Genomic DNA, 15,584 nt, shown 5'->3' with positions numbered 1-15,584 from the left:
TGAGGCGTGGATGGCTATGTATTTCCCCTTAGGACCGCCTTTGTAGTATCCCATAGGTTTTGGACTGATGTGTTTTCGTTCTCATTGGTTTCCATAAATTGTTTAAGTTCTTCTTTGATTTCCTGGTTGACCCAAACATTCTTGAGCAGAGTGGTCTTTAGCTTCTAAGTGTTTGAATTTCTTCCAATTTTTTTCTTGTGATTGAGTTCCAGTTTTAAAGCGTTATGGTCTGAGAATATGCAGGGAATAACCTCAGTCTTTTGGTATCAGTTGAGACCTGATTTGTGACCCAGTATGTGGTCTATTCTGGAAAAAGTTCCATGTGCGCTCGAGAAGAATGAGTATTCTGTTGTTTCAGGGTGGAATGTTCTATATATATCTATGTGGTCCCTCTGGTCCAGTGTGTCATTCAAAGTTCTTGTTTCTTTGTTGATTTTCTGCTTAGATGATCTGTCTATTGCTGAGAGTGGAATATTGAGGTCTCCTACAATTAACGTATTGTTATCAATATGACTCTATTTTGGTAAACAGTTAGCTTTTGTAGATGCCTGCTCCCATGTTAGGGGCATAGATATTTACAATTTTTAGATCTTCTTGTTGGATAGACCCTTTAAAAATGATATAGTGTCCTTCTGTGTCTCTAACTACAGTCTTTAGTTTAAAATCTAATTTGTCTGATATACGAATTGCTACCCCAGCTTTTTTTTGAGGTCCATTGGCATGGAAGATGGATCTCCATCCCTTCACTTTCAGTCTGGATGTATCTTTAGGTTCAAAATGAGTCTCTTGTAGACAGCATATGGATGGGTCCTTTTTATCCCATCTGCAACCCTGTGCCATTTTATGGGAGCATTTAGGCTGTTCACGTTGAGAGTGATTATTGAAAGATACGAATTTATTGTCATCGTGTTGCCTCTGAAGACCTTGTTTTTATAGATTGTCCCCATAAATTTCATTTCTATATCACTCTTGGAGTCTTTCTCCTTTTATAGAACCCCCCCCCCCCCCTTAATATTTCTTGCAGGGCCAGCTTAGTGGTCACATAGTCTTTCAGTTTCTGCCAGTCTTGGAAGCTCTGTATCTCTCCATCCATTCTAAATGACAGCCTTGCCGGATAAAGTATTCTTGGCTGCATGTTCTTCTCGTTTAGTACCCTGAATATGTCTTGCCAGGCCTTTCTGGTTTGCCAGGTCTCTGTGGATAGGTCTGACATTATTCTGATGTTCTTCCCTCTGTGCGTAAGGAATCTCTTCCCCCTAACTACCCTTAAGATGGTTTCCTTGGTTCTAAGATTTGCGAGTTTTACTATTACATGCCAGGGTGTTGGCCTGGTTTCCTTGATCTTGGGAGGGGTCCTCTCTGCCTTTAGGACACGAATGTTTGTTTCATTCCCCAGATTAGGGAAGTTCTCAGCTACGATTTACTCAAATATATCTTCTAGTCCTCTCTCTCTCTCACCCCCTCAGGGATTCCAATAATTCTGACATTGGGACGTTTCTTGGTGTCAGTTATTTCTCTGATCCTATTTTCCCGGATTCTGAGTTGTTTTTCCCTGGCCTCCTCTTTTCCCTTTTTAATCTATTAATTGGTCTTCTAGGTCACTAATTCGTTCTTCTGCCTCGCTTACCCTAGCTGTTAGATTATCTTGATTAGATTGGATCTCATTGATAGCATTTTTAAGTTTTGCCAATTCAGCTTTCATTTCTGCCCTTAGAGACTCCATGTTGCCATTAATTAATTTCTCCATTATAGCTATTGTCTTCACAATTGCTAGCCTGAATTCCGTCTCCGACATCTTGGTTGTATCTGAATCCATTTGTAAATCTGTGGCATAAGTCATAATCTCTGAGTCTTTCCTATTTTGGGGGTTCCTCCTCCTAGTTATTTTGTTGATGAGTGGTGGAGGGAATGTATAGAGTCCAAATTATTGACCAGAACCCAAGCAAGATGCACCTGTTTTCTAGGGACCTTAGGGTTGCTGGCCTCTTGTTTTCCCAGCCTGTTTTCTGGGGGAGGAGCCTGTTGCGATGTTACTCAGGCAACCCTGTTTGGGCAGAGTTGCCCTCCCCCCTGTGGTGGCTCAGTGAAAACCAGTTTTTTTGCAGCTTTTGTTCTCTGGCAGCTTTCTGCGTCTCTTCCGAGAGTCAGAGCAGAAGAGACCATTTCCAACCCTCTGCCTCAGAGCAGAGAGGTCGCAGTCTCTTCTCCAGGCCATACTATCTCCGTTTCTGTCTGTGCTGCTATAAACTGCAGCATCCTGGGTTGTGCACCCCTCAGCAGCGCTCCCAGTCCTCAGCTCCAGGTCGGGGCATGTCTCTGCCTTTTGTGCTTCTAAAACCGCCAGCTGCCCCCAGTTAGCACAAGCGGCCCTGCCCTCCAGGTTTCTGTCCTGGGGGCTGCCCTAAAGTCCTTTTCCCACCACTACCGGTGTGTGAGTCTGTGCGCAGTCCCCAGCGCGGAGGCTATCGCTCCTGGGTGGTGTAGAATCCTGTTGGCCTGGCTCTGACCCCTTCTGTTAATCCTCCAATATCTGCCCGCAGAATCACGGCTCCCTGCTTCGTACCTCAAAACCAACAGCCTGCAATATTCTGTTTGTAGAGATCCAGATCTATCTTCTCACATCTCAGGCTGATTTTGTGGGTGTTCAGAGTGTCTGATAGATATCCAGCTCAATTCCAGGGACTGGTTGGAATATGGTCCCCTACTCTTCTGCCATCTTTTCCCAAAAAACTCACCTGTACTTTAAAAAAAAGAAGCCAAGTCCATTTGATAGTTCCCTTTTACACTAAAAATACCATTTCTACCTTTTATTATTAATAAACTACACCCAATGTTTCTGTGATCCCAAAATTAATCATTACATTTTTTATTCTGCTATGGAAGGGAATGCTATTCTAATAATGCCTAGTTTGATAAGATTTCATATATTAAAATAGTAAATGGCACTATCCACTTAGAATTCCAGAAATACCTGTTTAGAAATCCCCATAGTGATTTTGCTCTGCTATAAAATTTGGGGACTCAGTACTGAGCATCATATCATTCCCTTACTGAAGATACACAATACAGTAGAGCATTTCTAATTTGGCCATAGACTGAGTAACATCCTTGTCTAGCATGTTTATTTGAATGATCTCTAAAATGAAGAGATAGTATGGATTTATGTAAAATATGAAAAGGCATCTGGCATAGCACCTGGCAAACATATATGTTTAATAAATTATTGTTCCCTACCCTTCAAATATTTGACTAATGAAATATTAACATTATGAGATGAGTGACTCAGTGATCCCCCAAGGAGAAAGAATAAATGTGGGTCCTATTTCATTCTAAGTATGTACTTTGAATTTCTAATTTCAAGATAGTAGACTAAACACATACTATGTCTAGAAAATTCAGATAAGGAATTCTCCCAGGATGCAGCATTATAGAATTGGATCATATGAAAGAAAAATTAAGAGAAAAAGGATAAACCTAGAAGTTCCAAAATTTACCATGAAGGAGTTCAAGGAGGAGAGAATGGGACAACAGGCAATATTTGCAAAATTAATGACTGAGGACTTCTATTTATTGAAAGAAAACATGAGCCCCTATGAAATGGTGTATGAATTACCAAACAAGAGTAAAATAATAATAATACACAAATACATGATGACATATTGTAGGGACATTTTAGAATTTAAGGATAAAAAGAAGCTCTTAAAAACTCTCTGAGGGAAAAGGCAGGCCACCTACAAAGCAATGAGAGTCAGAAGAAGATATTGGAGCAGTTTCAAAGTGATAAAGGAAAATAACTATGAATTTGGGATTCTGTATTACATCAAACTGTTATTGTAGTGTGAAGATAGGCTACTTCGAAAATTTACCACCTCCAGAACTTCTGTAAAGTAGTTACTGGAGGGTTTAGTCTAAGAAGAAGGAAATGAATTCAGGATGAACTTGGGGGTGGGAATGGGTAAGATACAAGAACCAATGGTTAGGAAAGATATTTTGTGGAACTAAAATTATATACATTATTACCATATTGATGTAGTGATACAGAGAGAAGAGGGGAAAGTCAATCATAGGTTTTTTTGTCTTATTAGAGAGAATACTAATATTATTAACTCTTAAGTTTTTAGAAAAATGTAAGTTTAAATGCATAGGTCAAAATTTTAGTAGTAACCACTAGAGAAGAATATAAATAAAATGCATGACTTACACATCCTTTGGTAAATAGAAAATAAAATATAAGGTGACAAGAAGTCACAAGTAAATCAGTAATTCCGATAAATGTGAAAAGACTAAGCACTGATTAAAAGACAAAAACTAAAATAAAATTGAAATAAAAAATATATACTGTGCATAATAGGCCTATTTAAAGTAAAAGGACATAATTTTTTTTTAAATAAAGTAGTTGAAAGATATTAGGCAACTGCTATCTAAAAGAAAGCTGGTTTAACAATTCTAATATAGTATGAAATAGAATTCAATTCAAGAAGTACATTAAAAAGATATTTCATATGGACATTTCATAGATATAGATAAATTATACCACAATGATGTAAAAGTCATGAAACTTTATACATCTAAAAATACAGCTTTGAATATATAAAGTAAAAACTGATAAACTACAAGTGATAAATTGGTAAATCCCTAACATATTAAGGAGGTAAAAAATAAATCAGGTTATAAATGATTTGAGCAACACAATCAAGCTGCATTTGTGGGAGAAAGAAAAGCTGTGTGCAGCAGAGAATATACATTCTTTTCAAACTTACGTGAAACATTTACAAAAATTGACTCTACTAGATCAGAAAAAATCTTTCTTTTTTTTTAAGATTTATGTATTTATTGTTAAGAGAGAGAGGAGGTGCACGTGCGTGCACACACACAGACACACAGTGGCGCAAGTAGGGGAAGGGACAGAAGGAGAGAATCTTAGAGCAGACTGGAGCAGACGCTCCACTGAGCAGGAGCCCGGTGTGTGGCTGGATCCCACCACCCATGAGATCACAACCTGAGCTGAAACCAAGAGTTGGACACTTAACTGAACTGACTGAGCCACCCAGGCGCCCCCAGAAAAAATCTTTTAAAATTATATGCAGGCTATGCTCTGTGACCACAGGGAAACGAAGTTAGAAATTAACAACAGAAAGCACCAAATATCTTTACATTTGTATATTAAAATGCACATATGTAAATAACTTTGGAGGTAAGGAAGAAACAAATGGAAATGACTAAATGCTAAACAACCTTATATCAAAACTTATTAAACAATAACCAGAGTGGTACCCTTAATTGTATTACAAAATTAAAAATACTAAAAGTAAATGAGGTAATTTGAAAAAATAATAACTGAAATAAGCATAAACAAAATAGAAGGAACAACTTGATAAAGCTAAAAATAAGAATGAAATATGATCAAGAGAAAAGCAAGAAAAGGCACAAATAATTCAATAAAGAAAATATTATTACCATAAATACAATTAAACTTTTTTAATTACAAGAAAACTATAAAACTCTATCAATGTACTGGAAATTCTAAATGAAATACGCATTCCTCATGAAAGAAAAAACACAAATTACTAAAATTTTCCTGAGAAAGTAAAAAAACCTAAGTAGATTAATTACTCTGGAAGATTTGGTAATGTTAAGGATTTCCATGAAAAAACATTTTATGGGTGGTTATATGGTTTTGTGGATGAATTCTACTAAGTTGTTGGGTGAGTAATTCTGATATTTTACAAACTTTTAGAACATTTTTTTTTAAAAAGGACATTTAATTTATTTTGTTTTTTTTTTAAAGATTTTATTTATTTATTTGAGAGAAAGAATGAGAGAGAGAGAGCGCACATGAGAGAGGGGAAGGTCAGAGGGAGAAGCAGACTCCCTGCCGAGCAGGGAGCCCGATGCAGGACTCCAGGATCATGACCTGAGCCGAAGGCAGTCGTTTAACCAACTGAGCCACCCAGGCGCCCCTTATTTTGTTTTTTTTTTTTTAAGATTTTATTTATTTATTTGACAGAGAGAGAGAGAGCGAGAGAGGGAACACATGTGGGAGTTGGAGAGGGAGAAGCAGGCTTCCTGCTGAGCAGGGAGCCCAGTGCGGGGCTCAATCCCAGGACCCTGGGATCATGACTGGAGCTGAAGGCAGACGCTTAATGACTGAGCCACCCAGGCACCCCAGGACATTTAATTTAATAACATTGATACCAAACCACCAAGGAGATAGCACTAGAAATAATTATAATTCAATCTCATTTATGAATGTAGAAACAACAATCCTAGATAAAATACCAGCAAATCAATTCAGAACTATATTAAATAATATGATGAGATGACCAACTAGATTTTACCCTAAGATTGCAAGGATGTTTCAACCTTACTGTAATTGACTACTACACTGACAGATTAAAAGAGAATAGGCCAGTATTTGCAAAGAAAACAGTGAATAAAATTCCCATTCAATTTTTAAAAGGTAAAAAAGTTATCAAACTAAGTTTAAAAGGGAACTTGATGAAGCTATCTGCTTCATATACCAAGTACAGGTTTGTACAGGAAATGTCATACTTTTGTGGTAAAACATCAGGAATATTCTCATTCAAATAAAAAATAAGATACACATACTCAGAGTTGCCTATACCGTTTGTCCTTACACTGGAGAGACCAGCCAGTACACTAGGTCTGGAAGAAAAATGAGGTGTAAGGATGGAACAAAACTCCAAAGTTTAGTTATTCACAAACCCTATCATAGTCTACCTAGAAAGCCTAAAAGAATCAAATGACAAATTAACAGAACTTAGAATGTTTGCAAGGTGGCCAGATATGATAGTTGCATACTTAAATATTATTTGCCTTTCTCTTCACCAGCAGTAAAAAAAATTAAACATACAAGAAAAAAAATTCCAGTTAACAGTAGTAATAGCAATAAAATTCACAGTAGTAAATTAACCCATGAGTAAACCAAACAAAAGATGTGTAAGACCTTTTTTCAGAATTCTGTAAGAGATCATTAAATAATATAAAATTAATAAATAAATGGAGAGATACACTTAATTTTTCATATGAGAACTCAATATTATGAACAGGTGATTCTACCAAAATTTAATCTTTAAATTCAAATTAATCTCATTCAAAATTCCAGTATTTTTTTTGAAATGAAGCTGACAAACTGATTCTAAAATGCATTTAGAATATAAATTTGTAAATGTAGTAAAGATGGTTTTTATTTATTTATTTTTTCAACTAACATCTTTCATGAAGATAGAAGCATTTTCTTTTCTTTTTTTATTTAAATTCAATTAGCCCACTTATAGTACATCATTATAAACATGGTTTTTATTTTTAAAAAATTTTTTTAAGATTTTATTTATTTATTTGACAGAGAGAGAGAGACAGCGAGAGAGGGAACACAAGCAGGGGGAGTGGGAGAGGGAGAAGCAGGCTTGAGCCTGATGCGGGGCTCGATGCGGGGCTTGATCCCAGGACTCCAGGATCATAACCTGAGCCGAAGGCAGATGCTTAATGACTGAGCCACCCGGGCACCCCTATAAAGATGGTTTTTAAAAGGAACAAAATGGGTATATTTTCCTTAGCAGTTTTGAAAACATTATTCAAATCATTTATAATTATAATGATTATTTTTATTATTCTAAAAAGATGTGTTCATGATAGAAAAATAGTGCGGAAGAATGTCCGGAAATAGAGCCATGTTTGCATGAAAACTTTAGATGCCTCTTTTTCTCTTGCTAATGGCTTTCTAGTATTTCTTGGATTAAAAGATCATTGCATCAAAAAAAAAAAGGTCATAGCATCAAAGAAGAGCAGGTAGAGGGTTATCAGTACATTTCCAAAAGTAGTACAGCTACCTTAAATTATTCTTTCTTACACTCAAACTGGTACTTACATTATTTAAAACTTTTCCTGCTTTTCCAGATGTCGATTCTCATAGAAAAAATAAGAATATGACTGGCATTATACGTTAAAGGAAGATCTTATTATTATTTCTCATTGAGAACTAAAGTAATATCTCTAAAGTCAGATCATTTTGATCACTTTAATTTTTTTTTTTTTTATCTCAGGGACTTCGGTTACCGGTCCTCCTGGCCCCCCTGGCTTTCCTGGAGAAAGGGGCCAGAAAGGTGATGAAGGTCCACCTGGAATTTCTATTCCTGGATCTCCTGGACTTGATGGACAGCCTGGGGCTCCTGGCCTTCCAGGGCCTCCTGGCCCTCCTGGCCCTCACATCCCTCCTAGTAAGCTATCCTTTTCTCCTTAAGTTCTGTGGGTTTCGTTTTGTTTTCATTTGTAGGTGAATCCAGCTGAAGGTTGGCATTATTGTACCGTTTCTACTTTTGATTTTTGGTGATTCCTTGATGTTTAAATTTTCCCTTCAAATTAGCACCCTTATTATATCTTCCTTTTGCTTATAGGTAGTGGTATTACTGCAGAGAAGTAACTGAAGATAGATCTTTTTTTTTTTTTTTTTCCTTGCCTGTCAAGCTTTCTTTTTGTTTAGGCTTCTGGATATTTCACAACAATTAGCTTGCTATCCTTTATCTTGTCTCAGGTGATGAGATATGTGAAGCCGGCCCTCCAGGCCCTCCGGGATCTCCAGGTGATAGGGGACTCCAAGGAGAACAAGGAGTGAAAGGTTTGACCCCCATAGTCGTTCCTTCCTTCTTTCAGATCTTCAGCCAAGTGCCCTATATCCTCCACTCCACCTCAGTCACTCACTGTCATGGTCTTCCTCCCAAGGCCATCTCATCACCTGTAATGCACACTTCCATAATCTTGATTTTATGAGTCCCACTTTCCGACCACTGTATCCTTTCTAGCTCACTACCTCTGATAACCTGACTCCAGTATTACTTCAACCTCACTGATCCCTACCAACTTTGACTCTCCCTCAACCTTTTGATGTCCTTTCTTCCCTCTTAACCTATAAATGTCAGGATCAATCATTGTAAACAATCCCGTGTATAAACCCTTGCCTCCTTCGCTCTCCTCTCACTTCATTGTACTCACTTGGAACAAAAGCCTAGTTTTGATAATTCCGAATTATCACATCTTCTGAGACTACACCTTCTCTTCCCTCCTCAAATTTTGAACACCTCCTCTTCCATTCTCATGTTAAGATTTGGACCTGCTTCCTCTTTTACTGACCAACTGAAATAATAAGAGAATTTTCACATACTACTACCACATTTACCCACCTACTTGCATCTGTGCACATATACTCTGCCTTCCTGCCTATTACTCTCACTGCTCCTATCTAAAGCCAGTTCTTCTATTTGAACAATGGATTCCATTCCCTCTTATGTTCCCAAGGATTTCATTCCAGAAATTCCTGCCTCTCCCACATTGTCAGTTTTTCCATTTTACTGGATCACTCCTGGCAGCATACAAATATACCTTTTTTTTTTTAATGTTTTATTTATTTATTCATGAGAGGCAGAGGCAGAGGCAGAGGGAGAAGCAGGCTCACCACAGAGCAGGGAGCCCGATGCGGGACTCGATCCCAGGACCCTGGGATCATGACCTGAGCCGAAGGCAGACGCTTAAACATCTGAGCCACCCAGGCGCCCCAAATATACCTTTTTTCACCCATCTAAAACATACCTTATTATAATCCCACTTTCCCTGCCAGATCCTGCTTTATTCCTCTGCTCCCATTGCTGCAAAACCCCAGGATTTTCTACTCACTATCTGTGGATACTCTTCACTCCAATCAAAATTTTACTGCCTAATCCACCACTCCACAGATGCTGTTTTTGTCCAAGTCACCAGCAGCCTATACCCTGCTAATCCAAATATCAAGTCTCAGTTCTTTTTTTTTACTCTATTTTTCCATTTTTAAACACTTCCCTCACTTGTCCTGGTTTTCTTCATACCTCCTTGGACTATTATATATATATTAGATATAGAGGTAGTGATAGAGATAGACATGTCTATATATATCTTTCTGTATATTTGTCTCTCTATATATCTCATTCTCTCTCCCTCTCTCTCATATGTCTCATTCCCTCTCTCTCTCTCTCTCTCTCTCTCAATGTATCTATATAATCTCCCATGTAACTACCATCTAAATCAAAATATAGAACTTTTCCAGGACTCTGGAAGACTCTTGTGCCCCCTAGTCAGCACTCCCAAAGGTAACCACTATTTTATCCTCTATCATATATTGGTTTGCCTAATCTTGAACTTTGTATAAATGGAATCATACAGTATGGGCTCTTTTGTGTCTGATTCTTTTGCTAATATTATGTCTGTAGGATATACCTATATTTTTGTTTGTAGCAATATTTTTCACTGTTCTTTGGTATTCATTGTATCAATATACCTAAATACTCTAATGTTAATGGGCATTTGGTCTAGGGCTATTATAAGTAAAGGTGCTATGAACATTCTTATACATATATTTTGTAGGACATAAATTTCTGTTGTGTATATACCTGCGAATGGAATTGATGGGTTATAGGGGTAGGTGCAGGTTTTGTTTCCATAGATATCACCAAACAGTTTTCCAAAGTGGTTTTAGTCTCCAATTACCTGATGAGTTACTGATGCTGAGCCTCTTTTCTTACAGTTCATGTATTCTCTTTGTAAAGTGCTTTTTTTCTTATTTTTAAATGGCAGTTAAAGAAATCCAATCTTTAATGTCCTCTTTTATGGTTAGTGTTGTTTATGTTCTATTTTAGAAATCTTTGCTTATCCCAAGAACCTGATGATATTTCTGTGTGTTTTCTTCTAGAAGCTTTATTATTTTGACTTTTATATTTTGATCTTTCATCTGTCTTCAAGTAATTTTTGTGTATAGTTTGAAGTGGGCATCAAAGTTTTTTTCCCTCATGGATATCCAATTGACTCAATATTGTAGTACAAAAGACTGTCATTTCTCCAACGAGTTGCATTAGCACTTTTCTTATAAATCTTATGACACTATATGTATTAGTCTGTTTCCGACCTCTCTGTTTTGTTCATTGTTCTATTTGTTTCTCTTTCCACCAATGCTAGACAATCTAAATTATTGTAGCCTTATAGTAAGTCTTGGCTTAATTTGCATTTCCATATGTATTTTAAATTTATCTACCGAACGTTTAATTTTGGAATGCCCCAAGTATTTTAGTCCTTGTTCCTTTTCTGTATTTGAACTCAATTCAGTCAGTCTCGTGACTTTAAATACCACCTATTTGCCAGTGACTTCCAGTTTCAAATTTAAGTCTTTTCCTCCAGATTAGTATATCCAACTGTCTACTGGACATTTTGAACTTGACATCTTGATCAAGTTAAAGTCCTGATCTCTGCTACCTCCTCTCCCATAATTTTACCACTTATGTCTTCCCTTTTTTAAATGCAGGCCACCCTAGCTTTTTGGTTGCATGGGCTGAAAACCTTGGAGTCATCTTTGATTCTCTTCTTTTGTATTCCGTGTATGATCCATGAGAAAATCCCATGAGCTCTACTTTCAAATATACCCAGAATCTAACCAACTCTCCTCATCTTCATTGCTGTAACTCTGGGATGAGCTGTCATCTCTCCTAGATTACTACAGCAATAGCCACTTAAATGATTACCCTATTTCTATCATTGCACGTCCATTCTGTTCTCAATATAGCAGCCAGAGACATCTGTTTCAAAATTAAGTCATATCATCTTGCTTTTCTGTTTACATTTTTTTTACTGGATTCTCATTTCACTCATAGTAAAAGCCAGGCTTTATGGTGGCCTATGTGACGTTTTATGATATGCCACTCATTATAACCTGTGAACTGTCTGATCTGCTTCCCCTTCCTCTCTCTACTCCAGCAATCTGGTCTCCTTGATGTTTCTTGAGTAGGCCAAACATGGCTATTCTTTCTTCCTAGAGTACCTCTACATTCATTAGGCACATGCCACATTCTTTAAGATTTTATCATATATCATCATCTCATTTGACCACCCTATTAAAATTGTAAACTGCCACCCATCCCTAGCATGTCTAATCGCATTTACCCAGGTGTATTTTTTTCTATAAACATAACACCTTTTGATATATATATATAAATACTTGGCTACCTTCATTGTTTATTATCCCTTTCCACTGGTAGAATATGAACACCATGAAGGCATGGATTTTTGCCTGTTTTGTTTTGTCTGTTTTGTTTACCAGTATATCACAGATACTTGGAACCAGTACTTGGCAAATAATAAGCACTTGGCAAATATTTATCAAATGAGTTGATTCTAATATAGGCTTCTCTTAACTACACTGTTGGGTAGGAATGTTGTTCCTTGGTGCTAACTTCTTTAGAACCTATCTAAAGGAGATAGACATACCCCTTTGAGTAAAATTTGTTCCTCAATATGCTTTTCTCTAGGTGACAAAGGTGACACCTGCTTCAACTGTATTGGAACTGGTGTTTCAGGGCCTCCAGGTCAGCCTGGCCTTCCAGGTCTTCCAGGTCCTCCAGGTAAAACATTCTGCCTCAGGGCAACCTTGTAAAAATATTTCTTGGCTAGATTTTAGTGAGCTCAGTTTTATAATGATGACAGTTTCTCATTTTATAGCAAGTCTCTCATATCCATAAATAATTAAATATGAAATGCCTCTGTCTGTTACAAAATAAATTATGCTCTTGTTTCTAACACCTGAAGCTACCAATATTTTCCATTAAAGCATTTTGACAATATTATTCCAAGAAAAATATCTTCCCTGTTTTCCATATGGTGAGGAAAATAACTCATACAGAGTCAAACTTCTTTCTTCCAAAAAGCTGGGGGAAAAGCTCATAATATCTGGCCCCTGAGTGTAGTTTCCAGTGGCAGAGCTTCTAGTCTTTGGGGATGTATCACGTGTTGTCATTAAGGGACAGGGCTTCTACTGTAGTTTGGCAACCAGCTGCCCATATTCCTCTTTCTATATATAACTCCTCCTTCCCTGTTTCCAGTCAAAATTATATTTGATATCCATCAGACCCACAACTCTCTCAAGTGCCTCTTGGGATATCCTAATATTATATTCTCTTGAAATCACACTTTATGTTTGTGTCAGGGCTGAGAGTAGACAGATCTCTTACCTTTCTGTCTAGTATGTCTGCCAAAGAAACCAATTCATTTAGCACTTGGAAATAGATTTTTAACAGGTCTTATAGCTGCCACTGGAAGTTAATAATCAAGCCTTGTACCTCCAGTCTAGTGGTTTTCAAACTTGGGAGTACATCGGAGTTACCTGGAGGACTTGTTAAAAACCCATATTGCTGGGTCCCACCCCTAAAGTTTCTGATTCAGTAGATCTGGTGTGGGGGCCCAAGAATTAGCATTTCTAACCAGTACTCAGGTAATGCTGATACAGCTGATCGAGGGACCCATTTTGAGAACCACTTCTTTAGTTATATTTCCTTTAGTCTTTAGGCACCAAATGTTTCTCATAAACCAAATTTTATGAAGTGGTAAACCAAAGAAAGGACTTGTAAGGATCTGGGAAATTTGTTTAGGTCAGAACAAAGAAAGAGACTCAGACTGTGTCCTTATCTCTTTCTCCGCTTGGCATTAGGATGGTTATAGGAGCCTTAGCACCTCTGTGCCTAGCAATTGGTCACTGTGAGCTGTGAGAGGCATTGTAGTTGGAAACACCTAAGGATATAATATTGTATAGATTCACCTAAAAGAAAGGATGATTTGCTCGTTTTGAGAGCATAAAATAGGAAAATAAAAATGTGACTTGTTAAATGTGATTGAATGGGGTTCTTATTTTAAAACTTGACTTCCTGACTTGATTTTTGTATGAGCTTTGTCAGGGGCTCAGGGTCAAAGTTCACATTATTGTGTGTGTGTGTGTGTGTGTATGTATGTGCATGTATTAGGATCTCTTGGTTTCCCTGGACAGAAGGGAGAAAAAGGACATGCTGGTCTAACCGGTCCCAAAGGATTAACAGTAAGTTTTGAGTATATTATAGAAAAACAACAACAACAAAAAAAAAAACTAGAAGAAATCCATTTACACTTTGGTTTTCTCTTGTGGATATATATAATAAAAGAAATTTAGTTCTTCTATTAATTTGTGTTGTTTTTCATTCCTTGATTCTCCCTGACTCACATGCCTCACTTTGTTCTTAGCTTTGTACACTAAATGTTATTGGGTGGGTTGATATGATAAACTGGAGAGAGAAATGTGTTGGGAAAAAAAAGAAACTGATTTTTTTCTCTTCTTTTTACCTTCTTTCTTTTTCTTCCTTCAGGGCATACCAGGAGCTCCAGGTCCTCCAGGCTTTCCTGGCTCTAAAGGTGAACCTGGTGACATCCTCACTTTTCCAGGAATGAAGGGTGACAAAGGAGAGTTGGGTTCCCCAGGAGCCCCTGGGCTTCCTGGGTTACCCGGTACCCCTGGACAGGATGGACTGCCAGGACTTCCTGGCCCCAAAGGAGAACCTGTGAGTTGGTTTGATATTCTTGGTTCTGTGATGTCAAATTGTTACTTAGGGATATTTCCTAAGATGGGCCTGGTGCTACGATGAACACCCAATTAGTGCTTAAAAGACTGTAACTGTATGTAGTAATGGTACATTGTTATTGACTATGTAGGGGTTTTTTACCACTCTTTTCTCTCAGTTGTTTTATCTTCTTAACCCATTACTCTATTGAGTAATATTGGCTGTGAATAGGTGGGCAGGAGGTTAAGATGCTTATGGGTCAGTGTGAGTTTCCCCTTCTCTTATACTACATATCTTTGTCTGGGTTTATTTGGACCTGAGAACAGAAGTCTAATTTGGTTTTATATATAGTAAGCTTAGAGGTTAGTGTGAGTAGATGGCCATGTGGTAGCTGGACTACAAACTTCTTGACTTATTGCTAGTATGTAAGCTTTATGAAGGGCAGAGATTTTTGCCTATTTTTGGTCTTTGCTGTATCACCGGCCCCTGACACATATTAGGAACTAAAAAATATTTGTTGAAGGAATAATGAATAAGTAGAATGATCACACATCCCATCACATAATAACATACACTTATACAGCTTTTAAGAACTATTTATGGCTGTATCATTTCTTTAGTTGTATTCAGTAATACCAACATACCAACCTATATCTATATGTTTCTGTATTAAATTTTTCCCTTTTCAGGGTGGAATTGCTTTTAAGGGTGAAAGAGGTCCCCCTGGGAATCCAGGCTTGCCAGGTCTCCCAGGGAATAGAGGGCCTATGGGCCCTGTGGGTTTTGGCCCTCCAGGCCCAGTAGGTGAAAAAGGCATACAAGGTGTGGCAGGAAATCCAGGCCAGCCAGGAATACCAGGTGAGTTTACTATGGTTGTTTTGTTTTTAATTTGGCACTTAAAAGCAGAAATGTATTATCTTTTGGCCATTCTTGGCTTCCTTTCATGAGGGATGTTTCCCTGGCCATTTATATTTGGGCTTTTCAGAGCTCCTTAGCAAGGGAGCTCAGTGTATGTGTTTTCTCTAAAGGGGGGGAGGTTCCCTCTTTAAATTTCTTCTGTCTTCATTGTTATTGTTGTTTGTTGTTTTTAAGTACATGGTACATAAAGTTTAACAATTATAATGGAAACACACATGTACCTACCACACATGCCAAAAAACAGAAGCTTGCCATCATCCTAGAAACCCCCAC

At 37.6% G+C, this 15,584-nt stretch overlaps 1 protein-coding gene across 5 annotated transcripts in view; it reads left to right on the top strand.

Moving 5' to 3' along the window:
* COL4A5 (collagen type IV alpha 5 chain) overlaps positions 1 to 15,584 on the top strand; it is a 229,982-nt gene that overhangs the window by 139,466 nt on the left and 74,932 nt on the right. For all 5 annotated transcript variants that reach the window (XM_027609389.1, XM_027609392.2, XM_027609390.2 and 2 more), the window contains 6 exons: positions 8,064 to 8,237; positions 8,552 to 8,635; positions 12,342 to 12,434; positions 13,827 to 13,897; positions 14,202 to 14,393; positions 15,083 to 15,251. In XM_027609389.1, the coding sequence (XP_027465190.1) occupies positions 8,064 to 8,237; positions 8,552 to 8,635; positions 12,342 to 12,434; positions 13,827 to 13,897; positions 14,202 to 14,393; positions 15,083 to 15,251 (783 nt within the window). The remainder of the gene's footprint in view (positions 1 to 8,063; positions 8,238 to 8,551; positions 8,636 to 12,341; positions 12,435 to 13,826; positions 13,898 to 14,201; positions 14,394 to 15,082; positions 15,252 to 15,584) is intronic.

Source organism: Zalophus californianus, chromosome X (genome assembly GCF_009762305.2).
Source record: "Zalophus californianus isolate mZalCal1 chromosome X, mZalCal1.pri.v2, whole genome shotgun sequence".
In the NCBI taxonomy this organism is placed as follows: domain Eukaryota; kingdom Metazoa; phylum Chordata; class Mammalia; order Carnivora; family Otariidae; genus Zalophus; species Zalophus californianus.
The sequence above is the reverse complement of the archived record's forward strand: the minus strand, read 5'-3'. Positions and strand labels throughout refer to the sequence as shown.